Genomic DNA, 26869 nt, shown 5'->3' with positions numbered 1-26869 from the left:
ACGATCCTTGGGCATATATACGCCAGCACCAAAGAGAAAATGTTATCGCTCACCACAAGCCCACACTATAAAACTCCTCACTTTACCACCAACAGGCCTACAAACCTCCTCAGAATCACCCTAAGTTCACAGAGCCCGTCCGCCAGTCCTGGCAGCACAGACCTCTACACAACACGCTCAGATATCATGAAAACAGTATTTCTGAGTGCGCCTGGAGAGCTGTCAGCCACTCCATACACCAATGCTTCCATTCTCCATGCCTTTTGGGGATCATCTCAAATTCATTCTACCAGATTGGAGAGCTGTAACAACAAACAAGTGGGTCTTGGACATCATTTGACGCGGCTCCACCATTGAGTTTATGACAATGCCTCCTGTACATCTCCTGCCCCTCAGATATCCCTCTCACAACAGTATTCTTACCCTAGAGGTGGAATCCCTTCTCCAGAGAGGAGCAGTGGAGCCAATCTTGGGGCATGGTGTTCTATTCCAATTATTTTCAGGTACCAAAAAGAAAGGGGAATGGAGACCAATCTTGGATCTCTGACACCTCAACTGATCGATTTGCAGGCCGAAATTTCATATGGTCACACTTGCGGCCATCATTCCCTCACTAGAAAAATGCATGTGGTTTATGGCTCTTGACATGCAAGATGCCTACTTCCATATCAACATACATCCGACCCACAGAAAGTTCCTGTGGTTCAAAGTGGAGTATCAACACTTCCAATACAGGGTTCTCCCATTTCGACTTACCACTTGCCCACAAGTTTTTAAAAAGGTTTTCTCTGTGGTAGTGACTCACCTACAACGTCAGGGAATCCTTGGCTTTCCATACTTGGATGACTGGGTGCTGGCAGCATGGTTCAAGGAAGCTTGAGCATCAGTGTCCCAGCTTCTTCTTCTCTCCTCCCTAGGAGTGAGCATCAGCATCGAAAAATCAACTTTGCACCTTGCTCGATCCCTGGAGTTCACACGAGCTCACATCGATGCAACCTCCGCACAAGCTTATCTACCACAGGACAGATTCCAGAGCCTACTGGACCAAATAGCCCTGATAATCTCCAGCCCTTTAGTCTTGACCAGGACCTGCCTCTCCATCCTAGGGCATATGGCGGCGTGCATATGCTGCTGGCACTGTTGCTGGCTACAGCTATGGCCGTAAAGAATCTTCTGTGCACCAATCCATGGGACACCATACTCTCAGGCTGGGATGCTCACATTGGAGATCACATGACACAAGTCAGCTGGACCACGCGAGTGGCTAGGGTGCACATAAAAATTCTCGAACTTCAGGCATTATGCAGAGTGTGCCATTTTTTGTTACCAGATGTCGCCATGTCTTCATCATGTCAGACACCACCACAGTATACTACATAAACAGACAAGGGGGCACACATTCCCCAGTGCTGTGTATGAAGGTGATTTGCCTCTGGGAATGGTGCATCACACATCATATCCTTTTGTCAGTAGAATAGCTGCATGACACCCAGAATGTGACTTTGCAACCAACCACAAAGGGGAATTGCACGATGAAATAATCATGGACATCTTAGTCGCTGGAGTACACCAATCAGACACCTCTTTGCATCTCATACCAACATCAAGTGCACCAATATTGTTCCAGGGGAGGCACTTGGTGCCCACTTACTAGGCAATGCTCTTGTCGCATCCCTTCCCCTCGCGACATCCTCCACAAACTGTTCTGGCCTCACCAGTTCTGGTTCCCTCTTCTCTGCATGTCAAAACAACCTTCACTTCTGCTCCAGATCGTTTCCGGTAATTGCTGACACAACACTATGGCAGACTCAGGCATTCAGGTCTATGACTGTTACACCTGACAGCACGGTTTTTGGATGGGCACCTCCATTAGCACAATAATGCTAATTAGCAGTGCGCCAGATGTTCTCTCCAGTAGCTGAAAGGACTCCATGAGGCAATCCTATCAGGCCAAATGGACATGGCCTTTCTCACTAAAATCTCCTTGTGGATGTTTAGCCACAAACTCAAGCTCAACATGGCTAAAACAGAGTTCTTAATCTTTCCTGCTCAGCCCTCCCTTATTACCTCCTTTCTAGATCACAGTGGACAATGCCACCATCCTGACTGTCACTCAGGTCCCTAACCTGGGCATCATCTTTGATTCGGACCTCTCTCTAGGCCTTTACACATATTTGTGTCTAAATCTTGCAGCTTCTTTCTTCATAACATATCTGAGATATGGTTTTTCCTGTCCACCCTCACAGCTAAAACTCTTATCCAAGCTGTCATCATCTTGCATATCGACTACTGGAACGTCCTTTTATCTGGCCTTGACAAATGCAGTTTTGTCCCACTGATACCCATTCAGAAAGTTTCTGCAAAGATCATTTTCCTAGCCTCTTCACTTTGACCATGTCACTCTCTTTGTATTCCTCCACTGACTCCCCATTCTTTATCACATCAGATGTACGCTACTTGTCTTCACTTTCAAGATACTTCATAACTTGTCCCCATTCTCTCTATTAGGATGTTGACCCTGGCCTTTGGTCCACAATGACAGCCTCCATTGCCCACTTGTTCAAAATTTTAACAAGTACCTTCATGCTTTACCTCACATTTGGGAAGAGCTCCTCTTGAACATCTGCAAAATTCACTCATTATTCTCCTTCAAATCCTTCCTTAGAACTCTCATTTACTGTGATGCCCACAATAATCTTGACAATGGCTAGACTGCTGGTGTGCTGAGACCACTGTCTCTCATGCTGACCAATATTGTCTTAATGTTACCTTGTTCTCTCCCATCTGTGTCTCTGTCTTCATCTGTGGTCTTCCGTCTTATATTTAGATTGTAAATTCTTTGGGATAGGCACCATCTCTTTGCTCTGTTTGTGCAGCACTTAGCACAATGATGTCCTGGTCTATGTCTAGGGCTCCTAGGCACTACAGTAATACTAACAATGAATAATAATTTGGTAACAAAGTTTCTCCCTTAAAGACTGTCATTAAAAATTTGATTCATATTCAGTTTTAAAAGGGCCTCCCATCCTACAAGTTTGAATAATTTAACTCATCAGAAGCATAGCTTCTGCTATCCCTTAATATGTAGATTCTATTGAAATATTTTATTTCAAAACAATTTCATTTTTACCTAGTCAGAATATCTTTCCAGTATCTAAAGCCTAAGAAAACTGAGTTGACTAAAATAGCATCTCTTTTTAAAGATGAACTAAATGAATTTATTGATCGATTGATTTTATGTAAACGGATATCCTCCTTGTACAGATACTCCTTGGTTATGCAAACCCAACTTACGGAAATCCAGACTTACGAAAAAAGTTCCGTAAGGTTTGTTGGGTTTTTTTGGCGTAATTGGAGATACATTCCTGACTTTGCATAAGTCGGGGAGCTTCTGTACTTGTAAGGCTGTAGTTCAGAGTTCTTTATTTTTGCAACTGTTAATGCCTTAACTATAGAGCTGGGTGAACAATTGACTTTCTCGGTTCACTGGCAGTTTTGAAAAAAATAAATCAGAACTGAATTTTTTATTTTAACAGAATTTGAAAAAAATGGCAAATCAGAAAAATCTGTTTTGGGTGAATGAAACGTTTTGTTTGATCAGAAATTTTTTGTTTCTTTGTGTGTGTTTTAAATGGCTAAATTAACAAAATGAGATGATGATGGTGCCTGCCTAAGATTTAGCCCACCAGGTAGGGCACTGACCTGGGATGTAAGTTTGAGTCTGTATGGGTTCAATTCCCCCCTCTGCCTGACAGGGTGAAGGGATTTGAACTTGGGTCTCCACATTGCAGGAGAGTGCACTAGACTATGTGATATTCTGATGGTGGGTCTGACAGTCTATTCTGTTGAAGCTGTTCCACTTTGTATAAATAATGGTTATTGGGCCAGAGAGAGAGTTAGAATGACTCTGTAGCCTGTTGGTTGGGCTACTCTCTAGGGAGGTGGGAGACGTAAGTTCAAATCCCTGCTCCAGTGAGTAATTGCTTTTAGTAATAGCAGTGGAACAGCTTTAACAGGAGAGATTGAGACACCCATGTCAGAATACCCCATCGCCCAGTGACTAGGTTACTTGCCTGCAAGGTGGGATTCCCAAGTCAAAATCCCTTCTCTCTATCAGGAAGAGAGGAGCAGAACCTTGGTCTCCCACATCCCAGGTCAGTGGCTATAAGGGATGCATTATTACCTATATTCTCCTCCTCCTTGGGCTGTTTGTGAAAGTTGCCTCAGACACTCCACAAAAAGTGTGCTCAAACTTTTGGCAAGCTTGTGAATAGCATTGATTTTTAAAAAACATCTGGCTTTAGTCATTACTACCTAACATAGAATAGTGAGCTGCACAATCTCTACCCTATGCACTGAATTGGTGGTATTAAAATGTAGTGTAAATGCAGAATGTGGGACTGAGCAGGAGTTCATTGACTGTGGAACTGCCTATTGGAGACCAAAACTAACACGTTAGAGTGTGATGTAACCAAACTTTTGCAAAAATCTTTGTGCAATGATGGAAATTGAAGAATGAATAATTTTTAAAAAAATTCTACAGGTAAAAACAGCTGAATCTAGTAGTGACTGAAAACAATCCATTACTTTCTAATCTAAGCCTGAGTTGTTTTAATACCTAGATATGATGTTGCATCAGACTGACTCCTATTAAAGTCAGTATTTGCCATCAATTACAATCCTATGGTGCCTGTTGGATTTGTAAGTCTTGTTTATTCAAGAGGCTGATGCTACTTCTCTTAAAACCCACGTTAAAAACACAGTTGTCCTATCTTTGGTAAGAATTTTGCTATTGGATTTTTTTTTAAAGAGAGAAATTGTTTTGACACACTGCATGAGAAGCATTACATAAGAGCTAGTTTAGTCCTATGTAAGGACAATCCTGTTGATCTATGCTTTATTTAACCTAAGATTTATTTTATCCTATTTATAGGCAATGGCTTCCAAAATCCAAAATGGTTCCCCTGGGGATTGATGAGACCATAGACAAGTTAAAAATGATGGAAGGTCGAAACTCAAGCATTCGTAAAGCTGTGAGAATTGCTTTTGATCGTGCTATGACTCATCTAAGTAGAGTCCATGGAGAACCAGTTAGCGACTTCAGTGATATTGACTAACAAAGGTGCTACCAAGGCAAGAAACACACCACATATAGACTTGAACTTTATTAATAAACCTCATTGTCTAAAAGAATGTATTGACAATACAACTCCTTAATCATTGATTCAGTGGCTGAGTTCTGCAAACTTCAAACAGTTGAGCAGTTTCTCTAAATCACCATTGCCATATAGATTAATGATTTTATCATCGTGTTGTAGTTTGGAGGATTTTCCACTAAACCTGTTAAAATGTCTTGTTCATAGTGTTCATAAATTGTACATATATGTATATTCAACACTTAACTTATTCTGATTTTAGAGGTAGCTCTTTAATTCCCTTTTTTAATTTTGATGGGGAGAGAGTAGGTTCTCATTTTCCATGTTTTTTACATATTAAAAAAAAAAGTAAAGTACATAAGCACCATCTTCCAGCTTAAGGTGCTTAGTGAATCCTAAAGCCTAATATCAAAATAACATCAAAGATATGTTTGCCTAAATCATATATTATACAATATGGTGCTGCTTGTATCATTTTTCCTTGATCTGTAGCTTTTGAAAGACTTGTGAATGTTTAATTTTGTGTAAATCATTGCTCTTTGCACAAAGTACCACATATTTAAGATTGATGTAAATTTACAATGACAAATGTGTATTTTAAGAAAGAAAATTACATTATTTTGGAGGGTACTTTGTGAGAAAGGCATCAAGAGTAAAATTATGCTATGTACATCACTTGCAAATCACCAAAAACACTCCATTATTGCCCAAAATAACTTTTTAAGAGATTTTTTTCCCATTTTTTCTTTGTTTTAAACAAAATTGGCTTAAAGCCAGTGAGCACATTTTTTTCAAAACCATCCCATCTATCTCCCATAGATTTTATTTTTTTCATATATGTGCCTCCCTGTTTTATTTATTGTAGAAAATGTATTAATTTGCTTTATAATGAAAAATAAATTTGACAAAGTATATTGATATGCATTTTTATACAGGCACATGAGAAAACTTGCTTTGGGAGAAAAATGTATTGGAAATTGTATAAAATGACTTGATGGCTTGTGTGTAATTTGATTTTTTGTAACCTGTATGCCTTTGTTTCCAATGAGGGGATTTATGTAACTTTTAATTTAGAACACTTTGGTAGCAATAGAAACTTTGGATACATTTTTGTATGGTACATGTGATGTATATAGAATTAGTACTTTATTTTTATTTTTAAGAAGTAAAGCATTATGTATGGGTGAGGGAAAAGAAAGAAGGGTGGGTTTCCAGAACTGCATTTTTTTATATTAAAAAAATAAAGTCAAGATATTGATTGTTGTAGCTACTTTATTCCTACGTTCACTGAAATACTGAATTTGTAACAATGAAAATGGCAAGGTATGTTTGCAATGTGATTTATAATGACTCCTTATTTATAAATGCACTGTGTTGAACTCTTTTTTGCAGTAATATCTTCAATACTGTACCAAGTTATATAATATGCAACACCAAATAATGCATATGAGTGCACAAAGTATTTATGCCCAGCTTTTTTTATAATGGATTAGCGAATACAGCAAAACCAATACTTTTAAAATCTTTTTTTTTAATTCATTGAATAGCATTCTGCATTGTTAAACCTGCTTGAATCTTTATTTTAAAGGGACAGTCAATTACTTTTTAAATACCTTTTGATGTTTTTATTCTCTATGGTTTGTAATACCCCCTTAGAAACTTGAAATAAAATTTCTTTCTCAACTGATAATTTTGTCCTGCATTTGGCCCCTGTGGAATCTTGGTTTAGTGTCCATTCTCCCAGAAGTAAATTAGATTGTTAAGGAACTGCTACCATGTCATTAACTTAATCCCTTTATGGCTGTTTCATAAAGAGGGAAAGTGTCATCTTGTGTGGGGGCCACTGCTATCTATACCAACAAGCCTCTTCTGAAAAGACTGGTGTTTGAGGCTGCATTATCCAAGACCAGTCTTCTATGCTGAACTCTAGTACTTTCAAGGATTCCCTGGTTAAAAAGTAGTTTGGGCTTTGAAAAATTGGTCATGCATTTGCTGACTGCCTTCCCTAGTCATGGCAGAAAACATTCATATCTTACTTTGTGCAGGAATGGAGATGGCCATGCATCCAATTAGGATAATCTTTAAAGGTCTATGATATGATACTGATAGTGCATCTGAGGTAGAAACCCAAAAGGTAAACTTGATTGTTTGCTTGAGGGTTCTTCCAGTGAGCTGGAGGAGCTGTTGTGTGACCATATTCACCTCTTGGGGAGCGAGCAAAAAAAAATGGAGTCAAGTATGACAAAGACCAGAACAAATAAAACCACGCTTAATTCCTTGAGTCTGCTACTTAACCTTCAATATTCAACTCATACTAAACTAAGAGTAAGGACCAATTTTTCTGAAAACTCCAGTTGAAATGTTCCCATAGATGGCAAATCAAATGGTGTGACAATTCTCAGCCTCATATCAGTAAGTAGCAAAAACTAATGTTTTTTTGAGGCTTTCTGAAGCATCCCCAGAGAATCTAAGTAAGAAAACCCTAGTGTCCCTGTCACAATCTCCTGGTTCCTAAATAGTTATAAATCACAAAACCCTCACAAAAGTGGTTGGGATTACAAAATGTGGCTTATTGAAAACTCCTCCAGATTCCCGCATCAAGTATGTTCTTAATACTAGGAACAAATGAAGTGGGGGAAAAACCAGCTCATCATCGCAAATAATTCCATTGAGCCTGTACTAATGTAACTGAAAAAACATTTACACCAATGTGTTGCTTGATTAAAAAAAAAAAAAGAAAAAAGCTTCCACCCATCATCATCTCAGCAATAAACTACCTGGTCAAGAACTGAAGATTGTGTGTCTGGAAACAATTCCACATCTTCCAGAGGAATATATATTTATGCATTCTTGGTCTTAGGACATCGAAGAACATTACTACTTATTCAAAGTCTGGTCCTTTGGGCATCCCATTTACTTACAAGACACTTTGTTGTCAAAGTGGTGTATTTACATAAAAGGCTAGATGTGACAGGATACCTGGGGTGCAGCCTGGGACTGTGGGACCACTGTGCCCCCTGAACTCTCTCCAGCCTGGGCTGTCTCTCAAAATGCCTTGCTAGTGACCAGCAGCAAACCCCTCCAGGTGCTATTATCACTCAGCACAACTGCATGTGGAAACCCAACACCCAGCTAGATTGCATGAATGCTCCCAGAGCCTCTCATGAACCACATAAATTAAGGCACTAGCCAATTCCCCCGTTCCCAGCCTTGCACCTCAAGAATATACTGTCTTGCACTGCTCAAGATGAGCAGCAGATTTATTAATTGGTTCACCACTTCATCAATGGAAAGTGGACATACATCAGCCTTTGCAAAACCTGTGCAGATTTGCCAACTTCATACAAACTCATTGGTAAAGATAAACAATAAAACAAATGTATTAACTACAAAAGACAGATTTTAAGTGATAGTCCAAAACTCAGTGTGTGTTAGCAAAATAAAATTTAAAAAATGACAGTCTAAACTCTCAACCCTATTAGACTGGGCAACAACTAGACTAAGCCGTTTTTCTCACTCCACTGAATATTGCAGTCCTTAATATGCAGATTTCACCCTTGAAATCTGGGTCAGTCCCCTCGGTTTGAGTCTTCAGAGTGTCCTTGTTGCTTGCAGCATAGGTGGGTGAAAGAGAAAGGCCCAGCATGGGGCCACTGTGTGTATTTTATACCCTCAGTCCATGTGCTTGGAAAACACAAGTCCAGGCATGTCTGGGTGCATTGCTGAGTCTCTAGGCAAGGTTAAGCAATTCCCCTGCTGTGGCCTCATGCAGGTGAGTCATTGCATTGTAGCTCCTTTGCTGGACAATAGTTGTTGATGGGTTGATTGACACCCCATCTGGATATTGGCTACTTTTCTTGCTGTTGCTTCTGGGGAGCTAGTATCGGGCTGATTTCCCCAACTTACAGCATGCTTTAGTGACCACCATACAACACGATTCTCATAACTTCATATGCATTAATACACATAGATGGATAGGTTATGATCTGCTGAAAGTCATTTCTCTTTCTCCTGATACTTCACACGGCATGCTTTATATGTAAAATCACTATCATCTATGAATGTGGAATATGGGGGTTACAGGGCGCTCCCCCAAGGTACAGAATGGCTCACTAGATTTTTTGTTTTTCTCATGTGGAACAAAGGGAACTTAAACCACCTGGAGATTTCTCTTCAGGAATTCCCCTTGTGTAGGGGGTATAAAGGAGAGGGATAGCTCAGTGGTTTGAGCATTGGCCTGCTAAACCCAGGGTTATGAGCTCAATCCAGGAGGAGGCCATTTAGGGATCTGGGGCAAAAATCTGGGGAGTGGTCCTACTTTGAGCAGCGGGTTAGACTAGATGACCGACAAAGGTCCCTTCCAATCCTGATATTCTATGATTCTAAAGCTGGTGGCATAAGTCTAGCAGCGTTGTCTACTAACACCTTTCTCTCCCATTCTCTCAGCTGAGCTCCACTGCAGATCTCTGTTCCTCTACTGGTTTAACTTCTGCCACAGTGAGCCACAGCTCACTCCTTACAGTTGCCACTCTCCACTATATCTGAATGTAGTTTGGCCATAATGGAAAATGGGAACCAAAATTCATATCCACATGTACCTTAAAATGGACAGTTGGCCAGCACCTGGGGGCCCTTTAAAATTGCCAGCCCCGGAGCAGCTGCCCTCCCCCTCACCCGCCATCAGCAGCCTGGGAGGGCCAAAAGGGGCAACAACATTAAAGCACAGCAGTGCTTTAACATCATTGCCCCTTTTGCCCCCTCTCGGCCCCCCCGTCAGCAGTGGCCCTTCTCATATGGACCCTACCAGCAGGGCTGTGGAAGGGGAGGCTAAAGGGGCAGGGATGTTAAAGCGCTGCCACGGCAGTGCTTTAACGTGGGCTGCATACAGGCCAGTACTGGCTTCTTACCAGTATGCCATACCAGCCCGTACCAGCTCACTTTCACCCCTGTGTGAGGTCAAGCCAGGTTTGAACTATTGGTGATTAAGGCCCGATCGGGGTTGTCTCCCATCTCCTAGACTCACATTTATACATTTTGAGTTTTATGTATTGAAAGGATTCTTAATCATTTCAGAAAGAAATCTTGGGCCGTCTAAAATGATCTGACTATATATTAAAAGTAACCAAATTCTGCACCCAGGTAAGTAGATAGTGAGCAAAGCCCTTTGATTTAATTGCACGTGTTTGAGAATGGAATCTGCTCCACTGTGTTTTACTATGATTTAATTGTTTGTAACTCCTATTACAGCAGAAGTCCTGTTTTTGAGACATTGTTAGTATTTTACACTGGAACTTCCATAGAATGGGAATCTATAACTTCCCAGAAGAAGAAAAAAATCCTTGATCTCTGAAGAGAGATCATTTGCTCCTCATTGTTTCCTCAGAGTTAGGTTTTTATGGGCAAGTATTGTGGGGTGGGAGGGTTCCACCTTGGTTTGTCATACTGGTGTTTCTCCTGTTTGTTTAAAAAGAAATGAAGAGTGGCAGAATGACTCAGGCCTCTCTGGTTTATTGTCATGTGTCTGAGGCAAAACAAATAGATTTGTAATTTATTGCACCTATCTTTAGAGAAACAGTTACAGGTGGTACAGTTTTTATTTTTTCCCCACAATATTCTGTCTCTGCTTACTAGAATCCATCTTTTGTCTACTTTACTGTTTGTATTGTATAACACTTTAATTGCCGTTTTGTGGAAGTTTTCCTTTTTGTTGATTGTAGTTTTGTGTTTTTACACAAGAGGGAGCAATATACTTAGGTCATCTTCAGATTAAGAAATTAAATATTTGAATATTTTCTTTTTAAACTTTCACTGCTATGAACACATTCAATTTCTGTTTTTACCTGCACTATTTCATCTCTTGAAATGTTTGTAATCTGTTTAAAGTAGCTCTTAAAGTGATTTCTTCAGCCAGTGGTCAGTTTTGGAGAAATGGTTGTGGTTAAATTTTCTGCTGACATTAATGAATGGATCTCTATTCCAGGTTATTTTGTCTGCTTCCATCTCACATGGAGAGCTGACTTTAAATTTTTCATTTCCTTTAGCGTGCATGTTCGTGTTACATTACATATCATTCTCTGTTTGCAGTGGTGTAGCCATGTTGGTCCACAGATATTAGAGAGACAAGGTGGGTGAGGTAATAAGTTATTTATGGCTTATTACAACAGTCTGTAACCCAATAACCCCCCATTTTTGTCTTTTGACTGCATAGTTTTTTCACAAGCCACTTCACCTTGAATGGTCTCTTTACAACAGGGATTGGCAACCTTTGGCACACGGCTCACCAGGGTAAGCACCCTGGCAAGGCGGGCCAGTTTGTTTACCTGCCGCGTCCCTAGGTTCGGCCGATCGTGGCTCTCACTGACTGCAGTCCCCCGTTCCAGGCTAATGGGGGCTGCAGGAAGCGACGTGGGCTGAGGGATGTGCTGGCTGCTGCTTCCCGCCACCCCCATTGGCCTGGAATGGGGGACCATGGCCAGTGGGAGCCACGATCGGCCAAACCTGCGGACGTGGCAGGTAAACAAGCCGGTCCAGCCTGCCAGGGTGCTTACCGTGGCGAGCCACATGCCAAAGGTTGCCGATCCCTGCTTTACAATGTATGTTAACTACTTATGCTAAGCAATTTTTTCCACTTTGGATTAGCTGAAACACTGGGAGTATCTTTCCCAGACCTGAGGAAGAGCTCAGTGTTGCACAAAAGCTTGTCTCTTACTCCAACAAAAGTCGGTCTATTAAAAGATATTACCTCACCCATCTGGTCTCTCTAATATTCTCTAGTTGCCAGATCCTTTTTACACAGACTACTGAATTCATTTTATAATCTTACAAACAGAGAAATATACCAATTCATTGAAGCCCACTTGTGGCCAGATACGTAGTGTGGGTCAAACACATAGTAGTTAGTGGCAGGAAAATTCCAAGGTGTAGCGTACAGGAGAAGTTTGCAAAGTTGGGTAGTGCTACCTACTTTTGAGATCAGATTGGGGATGAGAGAATCATTCCTTCCTGCAGCTTGACGGAGAAAAATCATCACAGAGGAAAGTAAGGAAGTTTGAGACAAATTTTAGATTGAGGGCTACAATTAGTGCCACACACCTGCTATCATTTAAAGGGCTAGGTGATTATTTGTGAAAAATGTTGTTTTATCACCCAGTATATAAACAGCACAAATACAGATGTGAGAAGGGGACAGGGAAGAGCAACTGTACCCCTTGTACTCATCTCCTGCATATTATCCTAATGTTACTGCTTCATATAACCAATCATTAAGTTGCCACAGAGAAAGAATGGAATCAAGATACAGGGGCTGGAAGTGTCCCACATTACAGAAAAAAGTTGAGATCCTCTGTTACTGTAAATGTAAAAATGACAAATGAGTGTCTGCACTTCTGCATACTTTTATATGAAATAATATTTTATTTCTGCATTTTGAGGCTAAGCAAAGTGGTGTAAAATGATTCTAATCAGTAGAACGTTTTAAAGCCAACCCCACCATTAGAGGTTTTTAAGAACAGATTAAACAAACACCTGTCTGTTTACAGTGACCATCCTCAGGCATGGGCCCCTGTAACTCCCAGTGGCCACGGTTTGCTGTTCCTGGCCAATGGGAGCAGCAGCCAGTACATCCCTGTGGCCTTCCACTTCCCGCAGCTTCTATTGGCTGGGAACAGTGAACCGCAGCCACTGGGAGGTGCGGGGAGCTGTGTCTGCAGACGGTCAATGTAAACAAAATGTCTCGTGGCCCACCAGTGGATTACCCTGATGGTTGCCGACCCCTGGTCGGGATTTACTTAATCCTGCCTCAGCATGTGGAGATGGATTAACTGACCTCTTGAGGTCCCTTCCATCCCTACATTTGTATGATTCTTTACTATCAGAAGAGGAATATTATGGGAAATGTTTTAGAGGGCAGGTTCGGTCTCTGCTCATGAAAAACCAGTTCGTCTTCATTTCTATTCCCCATAAGCCTACATCTAAATTAATTCCTTAGAATAACTTATCAGTACTTCTGTGAAAGATTTATTTCCCTTAAGGCCTCTCTGACAAGGTAGAAAAATAATGCATTCAAATGAATGAATGTTTTCAAGTTGAAAAATGCTGTTTCGGAATAAAATCAAATTGCTAAAAGCAAGAAGCTTTTACAACTTTGTATAAACTTCACATTTGATTAATTTTTTTTTAATTTTTAGTCATTTGTATTCAGCCCCCTTTATTGTAAGACCTTCCTCCCACCCTATCTAGAAAAAGCTTTTACTATTGCATTAGGATCCTACCAACTAGGGAGCAAGATGCAAGATCTGTCAATCAACTGCATTCATTAAGCCTCAGTCCAGCCCCTTTCCTCCTTATTTGCTTCCTAAATGCTAGAAATATAGCACTGCAGTTTTCTCAGTCCTTCTGCCCCATTTACCCTTGTCCATTCTTCTTTGCTCCCTCCTTCTAGTAATAAAAGAAGGGAGAAGACAGAATAAGGGGGTGGGGGAAAAGGATACAGAGCCTATAGGGACAGGAAAAGCTCAAAAGGGCAATGGAGAGAGTTCTCATCTGTGTGTCTGTCCCATTTCCTGAATCAGCATTCTGGGTTCAAGGAGTAGCTGCTCTTTGCTTCCCAGGAGCTCTGGCAGGGACAATCCAGTGTGCAGTGTCTTCCTCTCTCAGGTGTTGTGTGCTCTGCTGCAGACATTCTCAAACTGTGATCCATGGACCACCAGTGGTCTGCGAGCTCCAGGCAAATCGTCCGCGGATAGTTCCCTCTAAGGTGCGCACCTGGGCAGCTGCACACAAGAGAATCAAGGGCCACCCACCTAAGTAGTGGAGCTGCACAGGCGTGGCTCCACTCATTAGGTGCCTGGCCCCTGAGAAGACACACATGTAAGGTGAGGTGTTGGCCTTGGGGCAAATATGGGGTAGGTGAGAAGAGGCAGTGGAGGAAAATTGGGATGTTCAGGGCTGCGGTGGCCAGAGAAAGAGGCAACTTTCCCCAGCTCCAGGGCAAGACCCCCTTCCTTCCCAGCCCCAGCTCGGGGGCTGCCGCAGCAGGGGAAAGAGGGCACATCCATTGCATTAGAAAGGTAAGACTGCTGATGTTAAAATATGAGTAGTGTGCTTTTATTTGTAGAACAAAAACCTGTTAATTGTTTTTTATATAGCGCTTTTATCCAAAGCGATTTACAGTAGTTAGCTAACAGTATAAACAACGTTTGGAAAGATCATTAAATGCTCCACCAAGACCCACAGCAATTTTCAAGTGGTCTGCGGGGGAAAAAAAAGTTTGAGAACCACTGGGTTGAGACACAGGACTTGTCTTTTGCCCCTGCAGAACTGGAGTCTTCTCTGTAGAATCTTGATAGCCTTAGGGCTAGAAGACCTGAGACCTTGCTATACCAGTCTGGGGTTTGTTAGTTTTTAAGTGGGACTCTTCCCCCATCCTATTTGGAGAAAGGAATAGAGAGAGGATGGGAAAGTTATTAAATGAAAAGGGGGGGAAAAAGTGACTTTACCCCTTCATCACCCTGCTTTTCAAAAAAGTTGAGGCTAGGTGGATTTGCTTTAATTTGACTCCTTCCCTGTGGTGTGGATATACCTATGTGATCCTTTCCCACTATGATAGCCTCAGTTTCCACTCTGAAAAATGTTCATTGTCCCTGTTCTCCTCCGATCCCCCCCAATTTATGGCGTAGTCTGTATGCAATGCAGCAGATTAAAAAGGCATTGCATGCCCAGATTTAATAAATCAGGATATCAAATAAATCAAACTTCAATTGAGTTAGTTAAGTAAGACAATCAAGCACTATTTAATGCAGCACTGTACAGAATAGGAAACATACCAAATTTGAAACTGGAGAAGTAAGGCAGCCTATTTGAGTTCATTTCTGACTAACTCCTTAAAACTCATCTTTAATGTGCGGTTAAGAATGAAGAAAAAACCTCTCATGCTCTATCTATTTTTGAATCAATAAGGCAATGATAGTTGTAACTAATTGTATTAGTGTTGGTGCAACACTGCCTCCTCTGGCTAGTCTGGGCACAGCAGCTGAACTCACTCAGCCTGATGATCTGTTGTCAGTGCCCAGGGATCTAAAGACACTCTCAACTCAAATCCATCAGGGGGCTGGTAGGGGAGCCCGGGTCTGCCTATTCCACTCAGTTCCAACTCAGGGACCTCACACTAGGTAAGCTGGATCAGGGTTCATCATCTTCAGCTGTACGCTGAGCTCTTTCTTACCTCCCCCCAGATTTTTGGAGGTTCTTCAGCCTACTGATCTGTCTCATTCTAAAGTGGTATCCCTGAGCAGCTCACTGCCTGGTGTTCCCTCCGCCAGCCCTGCTTACTCTTCTGGCAGCTACCCTACCCCCTTGCTTTCCAGTCCTATTATCCTCCCAGCTGCATTGAGGTTGCCAATCAGCCATGGCCAGCAGTTCTTGTGTTAACCCTTTGGTTGCTGGCCTGGCATGGGGTACATACATCCCAGGACACTGATTTATCACTACTAGGACCACCTGTCACCACAATTAGCTCTTAATGCTTAGATATTAATCCATACATTAATATTTTGTCAATACATTGGTCATAGAACCCACCTGCTATACCACATGACAAAATGAATATGGAACAATTACAAATTTTATCAATTACGGAGCATTTATGAGCCTCCCTTCTCAATAACACCATTTTGTCCATTACAACATAATTTTTTATATATTTTGCGTGTTCACAGCAAAGAGACAAAGAAAATGAGCTATTGACCATGGACTTCTTTTCATGGTATATGGTTTACATATTTGATAAGTTAAAGATGTTTGTTCAACCATCCACTATTTTATCAATTACAAAAGATATCTATAACCAAGTTGTGACAGAAATAATCTGTTAGAGTAACTCCTGATAAACTAAAAGCATCCTTCTATGGCTATTATCTTATTCATTATAGAAAACACTTGCCCCATGTAGGTTACAAGCCCTTTCCCTCTGCTTGGGCAGAGTCCTAACTGTCTATCACAGGGAGAATGTCATAGCAAATAACACAGCTGGATTCCCGCTCCTGCCTGAGTAATTGTCTACACCTGAGGTATTCCAGAATGTTTACCAAAGGCTGGGATATCCAACCATTACATTTTGATCATCCACCACCTGTGGAAGCTGCCTTTCAGTCAAGCAGCAAAGAGTCCTGTGGCACCTTATAGACTAACAGACGTATTGGAGCATGAGCTTTCGTGGGTGAATACCCACTTCATCGGATGCATGTAGTGGAAATTTCCAGAGGCAGGTATAAATATGCAGGCCAAAATCAGTCTGGAGATAACGAGGTTAGTTCAATCAGGGAGGATGAGGCCCTCTTCTAGCAGTTGAGGTGTGAACACCAAGGGAGAAGAAACTGCTTTTGTAGTTGGCTAGCCATTCACAGTCTTTGTTTAATCCTGAGCTGATGGTGTCAAATTTGCAGGTGAACTGAAGCTCAGCAGTTTCTCTTTGAAGTCTGGTCCTGAAGTTTTTTTACTGCAGGATGGCTACCTTTAAATCTGCTATTGTGTGTCCAGGGAGATTGAAGTGTTCTCCTACAGGTTTTTGTATATTGCCATTCCTAATAGCAAATCAGATAACCCAATGCATCATTCAATTTGCCTATGCAGAGGCTCTGTAGAAGCCTGGAATCTAAGCAGGAGCCAGCTGAGTGCCTGCCACAGAGTTGGGAACAATTCTCTTCCACTATACACCTCATGTACTGGGCTATCCTGTCTTACTGGGGGAAAGGGAAGAGCACTGATATTTTTCTCCTACTCTCTACAACCTGTACTTAGGTATTCACTGGGTGGGGTTTAAGATGGGCCTTAGGGTTATTTTACATGTTTGTCTATTTCTGCAGTCATATGATCTTATCCAATGTGTGGATATTGGATCTTATACCCAGGCAAAGTGACTGTAACATTCTTTTCTTTTATAACCATCTAAACTGGGGCCGTGGAACTTTTCATGAGTTCTGAATGTCCCACGTGTGACCCTATGATAAATGAAGGGGGAGAGGGTAGTTCCCTTTTATGGACACCCACCCAGCCAGTAGCTATAAAATCCCTCTTAGTAGCTGTTTTCTAATTGTTCTACCTGTAAAGGGTTAAAAAGTCTCACTGCTATGTATAGGTAAAAGGAAGTGAGTGGGCACCTGGCCAAAAGAGCCAATGGGAAGGCTAGAACTTTTTAAAATGGAAACAAGACTCCCCTTTTGTCTGGCTGTTGTTGTTCTCCTGGGGAGAGGTGGACAGGGCAGCAGCTATGCTGTAAGAAGCTTGAGGCCAGGTATGAAAAATCCTCGGTATCATACCTAGAAACTACTCATTTGAAACCCCAGATACGTAAGTAGATCAGGAAATGTCTAGGAAGACGCGATTAGGTTTCTCTCTTTTTATTTCTTTATGGCTTGTGGGCTCCTCTGTGCTAACCCAAGGTGCTTTTGTTTTGCTTGTAACCTTTAAACTGGACCTCAAGAGAGCTATTCTTGGTGCTTAATCCATCTAGTTACTCTTTTAAAATCTAACAATAGTCCGAGTTCCCAGATGTATTTTTTTCTTTTTTTTATTAATAAAATTGACCTTTTTTTAAGAACAGAATTGGATTTTTTTTGCCTTAAGAGGTTTGTGCACATGTTGTTTAATTAGCCGGTAGCAATTTCTTTCTTTCTTTTTTTCTTTCTCAGCTTTTCCCTGGGGGAGGGGGGGAGGTGAAAGGGCTTGAGGGTACCCCACAGGAAGGAATTCCCAAGTGCACCTTCCTGGGCTCTTAAAGGGGTTCTGCACTTGGGTGGTGGCAGCATCTACCAATCCAAGGTCAGAGAAAAGCTGTAACCCTGGGAGTTTAATACAAGTCTGGAGTGGCCAGTATTAATCTTTAGAATCCTTGCGGGCCCCCACCTTCTGCAATCTAATGTCAGAGTGGGGAATTAGCCCTGACAGAACCTATGACAGATATTTTCCTGAAGCTGCTCACTTATACTAAAACATTTTAATTGCTGTGATTCTGGCTAGTAAACTTTGTCTATGCTAGAGAAATGTACTGGTCTAATAGCCATTCTAGTCCCTGAGAATGACTATGAAATACCTCCCATCCACACATAAAAGTGCTGTAATGGGCTTACATGTGTTCAAAGTATAGATGGTTGTGATTTTTTCAACTAACATTTTTTGGTTAGAAAATGCTGATGCATTGAAACCAAAAGTTTTCATAGAAATGTATTGATCTCAACAAAAGTTTAATCAGGAAGGTTTCTTAAGTCCAGGATGAAATTTCTGGTCAAGACCAAAGAGACAGAAAGACCCACTCCTCCGGAATAGTAAGTAGCTCGGTGGCTAGGACAGTCACTGGGGACATGGGAGACCTAGATTCAAATCCCTGCTCCAAATCATGAAGAGCAGAATTTGAACTGGAGTCTTTCGCATCCCTGGTCAATGTCAGGGATGGGTTGTTCACCCCACATCAGCCCAGAAGGGATTAAGGTGGTTCAGAAGAGGCTAATTAATAAGCACTAATTGAAGATGAAGCCCAGCTGGGAAGGGGCAGGGTGAGCTTGTATAAAACCAGGAAGTTGTGAGCAGAAAGGGGTTACAGACAGATTCTACAGTCACCATGGCTACAGAGAGGTGGGTAGGAGTAAACCCACCAGGGAGCAAAAGCCCTAGGGTTCTAGTTCTCTGGGAAGGGTTTACTCAGAGGAGTTGTGGGGAAGAAAGAGTAGTGGGGGTTGAGACTGTGTAAACTTTGGCTGCTCATAATATGGTCCTTGGGCTAGAACCTGGAGTAGCAGGTGGACCCAGGTTCCTCTACCAGCCACTGGGAAAGTGGCAGAACTTGGGAATTACAGATGTACTGCCTGAGATGGTACAGGCAGATTGTCTGGTGGGACTTGGCTGCCCTGAAATGGGAAGACTATATAGTGACCTAACTGGAGAGCTGAGTCACAGAGAGAGAGCACCCCACGTCCTGGAGAGCAAGAGGGACCATGCAGTGAGTGAGTGACAAAAGGGTGGGCTAGACTGACTGAGAGCTGATTCCCCAGACCTAGCAGTGAGTGAAACCCATTATAAGGCCCTAACCAGTAGCCTATTGGTTGTTCTGGCATCTGTGTGTTTGTCTCTCTTCTTCCACCTCAACCCCTCGAAAAAATTTGGAAAGGTCTCATTTTCCTTCTGCATTGGAACAGAAACAAATGTTCAAACCTCAAATATTTTCATGAAACAGAAATCTTGTTTTCTGGTCAGCCCTACTTCTAAGCAATGTCTGGATTAGACTCGCTTTCTGGAAGACTAAGATCAGTTTAGTCTGGCACTGGTTTAGTGCCAGTGTGAAGGACATTAAATCAGACTGAAACAGTTCAGTCCACTAGTTATTGTCTCACAGCACGGTAGTGGCCTTTCCAGCTCTGTCAGAATTTACTGGGAGATTTGAAGTACCCAGGGGGCACTGCAGATTAAATGATCTCAGACAGCACTTGCGTGAATGTGGGGCAAAAGAACAAGGGTTCCTAAACCAGTTCAGCGTGACCATAATGACTCAATGATTTGTGCTTAATATGGTTTAAACAATCCATTCTCTCATTGATAAATGGTTCAATGCTGTAATGTAAACACAACATAAGAAGCACTGGGAGGTTGACAGGAAGTTATCTGTCACAGTTCTGGGGTTAACGGAACCTCTGCTCCCTCAGTCTCTGGGTACCCCTTGAGGTCTGAGGACTCTAGCTGTCACTTCTCTGTGGGTGAGATCCCTCATTCCTCTCCCCCTAGTGTTTTAGGGTTGCAGGTCCTTTGCAATTCAATGTGGTTGTCCTAGCATGTCTGACTTTAGTTCTCTGCCTGCAGTTCTGCTCCTTTCCAAGAGCTATGACAGTATTTACCAGCAACCAACCAGTTTCCACAGAACACAGTATGCTTAGGAGGAAAGCATTCCAGAGAAGAAAATAGTCCATGTGCATACTAAGCTTACCAGCTGTAACCCTGGTTGGTTTCCAGTCTTTCAGACCCTTCCAGTAGGGTTTTCCCCCATTGGTTGAAGCTTCATGTCAGTTCATTACTCAAGAGTGAGGCCTCAGAGTCAGTTGAGGATGACACATTATACAGTTTTTGTCTTTGTTCCCATGCTTCCTGAAACTACTAAAACTAGTCAATGCCCACTTTCCCAAGGGGAAAAGCTCCACAGGCCAGGTATTTGTGTTGGGGAGTCCCCTGTGTATTTCAGGCACGACCAACACACTCACAGGAACACACGGCGACTGGCATTTTTGGTTATGGGTCACATTTATTGTACCAGAAGCTCAGTTACACCCTGCAAAATCATAGCTGTACCATACTCCCCCACATCTCGAGGAGTGAGCACCGAGATCCTTTTGCATTTCTCCTTTTGTTATAATCATCAGCCCTCCCTCTCCCCAGATGGGCAGTTCTGGTCTTGGTCCTGGCTCAATAATTGCCCTCTAATTTCCCTACTACATTCCCTGCCCCTGTTTATGTTTACCCTCACTCATGACTACTGTTGCCATATAAGGGGTTGTTGTTGAGCACTTGGCTGTCTCTGTCGGTGAATACCTGAAAGCTTGTGGTTTGGGGGTTTTCCGTGTGTGTCTCTGTCAGTACCTCCCAGGCAGACTTGATGTAACTTCCCACAATCTGCATAACTGGCATGGGGATTTTATGTTAATTACACCCCCAGGGATTCCAGATTCTACAGGAAACTGAACAATGGGCCAGAAAGACACATTCAATTCTGACTGATATGAAAGTCTATGAATACTCAACGAACATGGCTACACTTACACTGCCATGTACTTCTTGTGCATGGTAGGTGATAGGGCTTTTATTAGTAGGTCAGATTCTTGTACCAAATATGGATTGGCTACAGATCTTTCTTGAGAGAGAGAGAGAGAGAGAGAGATATTACAGATGTCTTCCATGAGGTGCTTTAATGCACTGCCATATATATCTGCTGAATGCTCAGATAAGGTATTGCAGAGACAAGGGGACCAGTTTCTCTCTAATATCCTGGGTCCAACAGGGCTATAGCTACACTGGCTGGACAATATAGTACAGTTTAATATTCCATTACACCACTGGTGGCAGTGTGTAGGGTATGTCTAATGCTTCAGTGAAAAGCCGACTGTGTCTTTTCAATAGTGTGTAGCTACATGTGTGAATGAAAGACTCTGGTTGGGGGAACTTCTGGCTCCTTTTCCTGCTGCTAGCACCTTTCCCTGTGACAGGAAAGACTCCAGCAGAGGAGAGGCAGTGGGACACTGGGGTGGGGGAAGGGAGGCGCTGCTTGGGTGAGTAGAGTACATACCTGAGTACATACCCACAGCGTTCAGGCATGTCCTTATGCTAATCGCCGAAGCAGTGCCCCACCGTCTATACCCATTCTGGGGGTGCAGTGATATGGCATGTAGTGTATATACTCTAATGCCACTCAGGAGTGTGTAGTGTAGACATACCGTGTGTGTGGGGGAAGAGGGGGGAATGAGTCACACATTCTTTCTTAAAAATCAGTTTCCTGTTTCTCCACAATATTCACTTTATTTCCCCTGTCTCCCAACACCTCTTTGGATCTTACTTCTGTCTCTTCCAATATAATACTGGAGTAGAGTATGTGGTCATCATGGAAGAAGTTTGTCTGAAGAGAGGTGGCAGTCTGACACACTGGTGTTGGGTCGTCATACAAGCATCTTCAGTGATGCCTCTTTCATGGGGCATGAGAGCCAAAAAGTAAGTGCAAGGTCTAGAAGTTGAATAGAAACCCAGTTGAAACTGGAGCTGCCTCTCTCCATTAGTGAAAAATAATCATTAATCACCTAAAAAGGCGATAAAAAATAAAGTGTGTTTTAAAATATTGTTTTAACTGGGTCCCTCTTAAAAATAAATAATGGGTAACCATTTAAAATTGAGACTTTTCTCAATAGAAAACCATGCCTCGTCTCTTTACTTGTTTCTGATTAAACTTGCTTTTTCCCTAAACGAGAGACAGGAAAATAGCTATTTGTGCCCAAGGGAAAATGAATCTAATAAGAGGATTTAAACAGAAAAAGAGTGAAACTCTGGACAAGTATTACATGAGTTTAATTAGCAATCTAAATTTCATGCCTTTTCAATGACTTCTCTGTTGATAATTGTGAAAGTGCATCATTCTTAATGTACATATTTCGGTATGAAAGTGAAATTAAACAGTTTGCCGCACTTTCTTCAGACAATGCTTATGGGGATAACATACAGGGCACAGTTAGGATACGAATGAAGCATGAAGATCAATTTCTCAGATCAGTTTCATCAAATAGTTTTGACTGAGACAATCTAATTAGCTGAATTCTTGTATGTGCCGTTCTACAGATGGCATTTCTTCTGAAACTGATACCATACTTCTGATACCATACTTGTCAGCAGGTGTACCCTGGTGACAAATATGGGACTTGAATGTGTTATCAGCTACATTAAAGAACAACCTAAGTTTTGAAGAAAATGTCACTCTTTGAAAGGGGATTTCGATGACACAGAAGAAAGATCGTGGCACACTCTCAGGATGGGAGAAGAACTGTATGCATAATCTTTTGTTCTCTCCAAACTCGTAAATCAGGTGGAATTCTTTCTCCTCTCATCCCCACCAGGAAAACCATTAAGTAGGCCTAATTTATAAGGCTAAGTCTCTTAAAAGAAACATTTAACAGTTTCTTTTCTTTTCCTCTGAGGAGATGTGCAATTCAGCTACTATAAAAATATCAATTTTTTTTTTTACTTCTCATTTTCTCTGCTTTCTCTCAATTTTTTGAGTTCTATTGTTCTTCATAGACTAGAACAATGCTGACAATATATCTTGTTTACAGGAGTGGCCTCTTGGAAGCAGATTTCACTTAAATGTCGGTTGTTGTATTTGAGGAAAAGAAGCAATATATATTTAACACCTCAGAGAACACATCAAAAAACAATACCTCCAGGACATCCACCTCATCCTCATTGCACAGACTCTCCGATCTGACCTGGGTGGCTAATGTGCATCGGGAAGGGCTCCTTCTCCTTCCATGGCTTGTGCTTTGAAGGGCTTTGCAGGTTTCCACCTATGGGGCAAATGCTGATGCATATAGCCTAATGGTGGAATCTTCTTTGAGCAGTGCCTGTTGGAGCACTCGCATACCCCATTCTGTCCCTCCCCTCAGGGAACATCCTGGGGGGGAGGCTATCAAGAAGGGAAGCTGTGCTGTCTACTGCTTCAGTTCCCTCCAATTACGGTGAGAGGGAAGTGAACGGCTAAGATGGATCTTAGTGCTCATGCCTCTCAAGTGTCCCTCATTGTGCAGTTTGCAACTCTTGATTTCAAGGATGCATATTTCCTTCTGACTGAATCATCAGAAATACCTTTTGTTTTGTGGTAGGACTGGGACTTTGTATTGAAAATGTCCTCCCATTTGGCCTTTCTACTGCTCCAAAAGTCTTTACAAAGTGCCTTTTTGCAGTGCATCTCAGAAAGCAAAGTATTTTTGTTTACCCATATTTAGATGACTGGCTGCTGAAGTAAGCATTATGTGAGGTGCTGCTGAATCACATTCGTTTTACAACTTCTCTTCTCACAGCTCTGGTACTGCTTCTCAATGTAAAAAAACCAAATCTCTGTCTGACTCAGAATCCTTTTTATAGGATCTGTGCTGGATTTGGTGGTAGGAATGGCTTTTCTCCCAGAGGAAAGATTTCTAAAGATGGGCCCCGATATCAGAGCTTCAGCATCATGTAATCCAGATGGTGGTCTTGTTTTTAGGGCTTATGTGCCTCAAGGCACTGACAACTTATGTCACTCCTTATGCACATCTCAGAATGAGGCAGATGCAATGTTGCTTGGCTCAAGATTACTGGCCAAATTTGGACCATCTACACAAGTTGGTCCACATGCCATAGTACATGATGCCTTGATATAGTGGAGACAGTGGTCCAGTGTTCTGAAACTGATTTTGATCAGTCATCCCACACCATCAGTCACAATAACCTCTGATGCATCAAACAACATATGGGGAGCTCATCTGGACTCTGACAGTTTTGGGGTGTCTGGGTTTTCCAAGAAAATAAATTGCATATAAATATTGAGGGCAGTTTGCCTGGCTCTCAGATAATTTCTTCCTCACATAAAGTGGAGAGTAGTTCAGGTAGCTACAGACAATAGAATAGCTATGTATTATATCAACAGACAGGGAGGTGCTCATTCAGCTCATTGTGCACAGAGGCAATTTGTCTATGGGATTGGTATGCATAACTTTTAGCAGGAGATAACCGATCCAACAATACATCGCTAAGTAGGGGCACTTCTCAGATGCATTAATGGTAGTTAAAGGACCCAGTGATACAATAGATTTTCTGCATTTCGGGTTAACCTGTCATAGACCTGTTTGCACCCAGTTTCAGCAAGAAGTCTTTTTATTTTGATCTTCTTTGATCAAGTTTACAAAAGGACAATCAGTCCATCATGGATATTGGGGAGAGCACATGGATATGTTCACTGGGCTATGAGAAATTGGCATGCAGTTACTGTGATGTAGTATATGCATATACAAACAGACAGTGAGATGTATAATTAGCCATTAGCACACACTGTTATACTAATTTTATGCTAAAAACATATGCACATTTTGCTCTTGCAAAAGCATTTGTGAAAGTCTGATCCCAAGAATCTCTGTAATCGCAGATTGGAATCTACTATGTTAGCCTTCAAATGATAAAATATGGAATAATGCCCTATAATGTACTAGCTTTTTGTATTTTAGTGAGCGATGTCACCTTTAGTGGCTGGACCACTGAGATAAAGATTCTACTACTACTGGCAGCTATAGGACATCTCTCTTAGCTCCTGTGTCAGAGGCCAGTGTTTTTGGAGCTGAAGAATTAGGATTCTACTCCTGGCTCCTTTTGCATATGTGATTTATATTTTTTTTATGCTGTCTTCAGTACATAGCTTTGTTACATTACTCCTAGCTACTGAATATAATTATGTTTTTATAATTCAGTGAAGAAATTTTGATGATTAGGATTCATTGCTTACATACCAAGATGACAGAAACTTTAGAAATATCTGAGACACTTAGTGATACCTCCTGACATAAGACCAAAGCTGATATGGTCCATTCCTGTCACTAAACCTTCTGCTTTGCAAATCACCCATATAAAATCCTGCTCTTGTGGAAGTGAATACTGAAATCTTTTACCTAACAATTGAGACCACTCACCCCAGAACCCAGAGCAAAATAAGAGGGCATGGGTACTAGCTGCCTTTCAGATCCCCCAAAATGCAGCAAGCTCAGAGCACAGCTCGGTGTCCTTGAAATTTGCCTCTCCTGTTCTCCCCCTCCCCTTTTGGTCACTTTTTTTGGTATTCAGTTTAAAAACACTCTAAAGCAGAGTTCTTGGTGCCCGTGTTGTTGGAGAGTCCGCACTCTTGGGGGTTTGCCCCTTTTCTTTCGGTGAAATTCAATGCTGACAGTGCAAGGTGAGTGAATGTGTCTGACTAGTTCAAAACATTTGTTTGAGTCCAAACTAAATGTCATCACTCAGGAGAGAGACCTGAGCATCAGTGTGGACAGATCAATGAAAGCTGCTGCTCCAAGTGCAGAAATAGTTTAAAAAAAATAGCATGATGGATCAATAATGGCCTAGAAAATGCTGAAATGCCCATGTATAAATCAATTGCCTTCACATGGAATACTGCATTGTGATCTGCTCTGTTGTGTCTCAAAGGAAAAGAAAGATCTAGTAAGAATAGAAGGGGTTCAGAGATGGGTGACACAAATTAGAAGCACAGAGGAACTTCCGTACAGGGACGGATTGAAAAGATGGCTCACCTCAGTTTGGAGAGGAGACAAATGATAGGACATAATAGAGAGATACTAAACCTTAACTATGCTCCCTGGTTTTCTAAAATGTTTCATAACCTTAAATATTCTTGTAAGACACGTGCTGAGGAGCCAGTAAAATGTGTCTGAGACCTTACCACCAGCTTTTAATTCCAGTAATATGGGACAACCAAATTACTAGGGCCTTGTCAAATTCACAGCAATGAAAAAGGCGTCATGGACCATGAAATCTGGTCTCTTGTGTGCTTTTACCCTATACTATACAGATGTCACGGGGGAGACCAGTGTTTCTTAAATTTGGGGGTCCTGACCAAAAAGGGAGTTGCGGGTGTGTGTCATAAAGTTATTTTAGGGGGGTTGTGGTATTGCCACCTTTACTTCTGCGCTGCCTTCAGAGCTGGGTGGCTGGAGAGCGGCAGCCATTGGCTGGGCACCCAGCACTGAAGGCAGAGCCCTGCCAGCAGCAGTGCAGAAGTAAGGGTGCCAGTACCATACCATGCCACCCTTACTTCTGCAGTGCTGCCTTCAGAGCTGGGTGGCCAGAGAGTGGCAGCTGCTGACTGAGGGCCCAGCTCTGCAGGCAGCAGTGCAGAAGTAAGGGTGTCAATACCATCCCATGCCATCCTTACTTCTGCACTGCTGCTGGCGCCAGCTCTGCCTTCAGAGATGGGCTGCTGGCCAGCAGTCGCAGTTCTCTAGCTACTGAAGGCAGTACTGTTGTCAGCAGCAGTACAGAAGTAAGGGCAGTGGTAACGCACCCCCACCCCCACAACTACAATAACCTTGCGACCCTCCCACAACTTCGTTTTGGGTGAGCACCCCGTCCCCGACAGTTACAAAACCATGAAGTTTCAGACTTAA

The 26869-nt window shown here is 42.1% G+C and overlaps 1 protein-coding gene across 6 annotated transcripts in view; it reads left to right on the top strand.

The window, feature by feature from the left end:
• BRD1 (bromodomain containing 1) overlaps nt 1-6540 on the top strand; it is a 156949-nt gene extending 150409 nt beyond the window's left edge. For 5 of the 6 annotated variants that reach the window (XM_045030552.1, XM_045030561.1, XM_045030581.1 and 2 more), the window contains one exon: nt 4934-6540. In XM_045030552.1, the coding sequence (XP_044886487.1) occupies nt 4934-5117 (184 nt within the window). In that variant the 3' untranslated portion in view covers nt 5118-6540. Of the gene's footprint in view, nt 1-4622; nt 4778-4933 lie in introns of all 6 variants that reach the window. The other variant, XR_006582239.1, reaches the window with a different exon arrangement.
• Nucleotides 6541-26869: the final 20329 nt, after the last annotated feature.

Source organism: Mauremys mutica, chromosome 1 (assembly GCF_020497125.1).
Source record: "Mauremys mutica isolate MM-2020 ecotype Southern chromosome 1, ASM2049712v1, whole genome shotgun sequence".
NCBI classification, from domain to species: domain Eukaryota; kingdom Metazoa; phylum Chordata; order Testudines; family Geoemydidae; genus Mauremys; species Mauremys mutica.
Note: the sequence above shows the minus strand (reverse complement) of the source record. Positions and strands in the feature narration are given on the sequence as shown.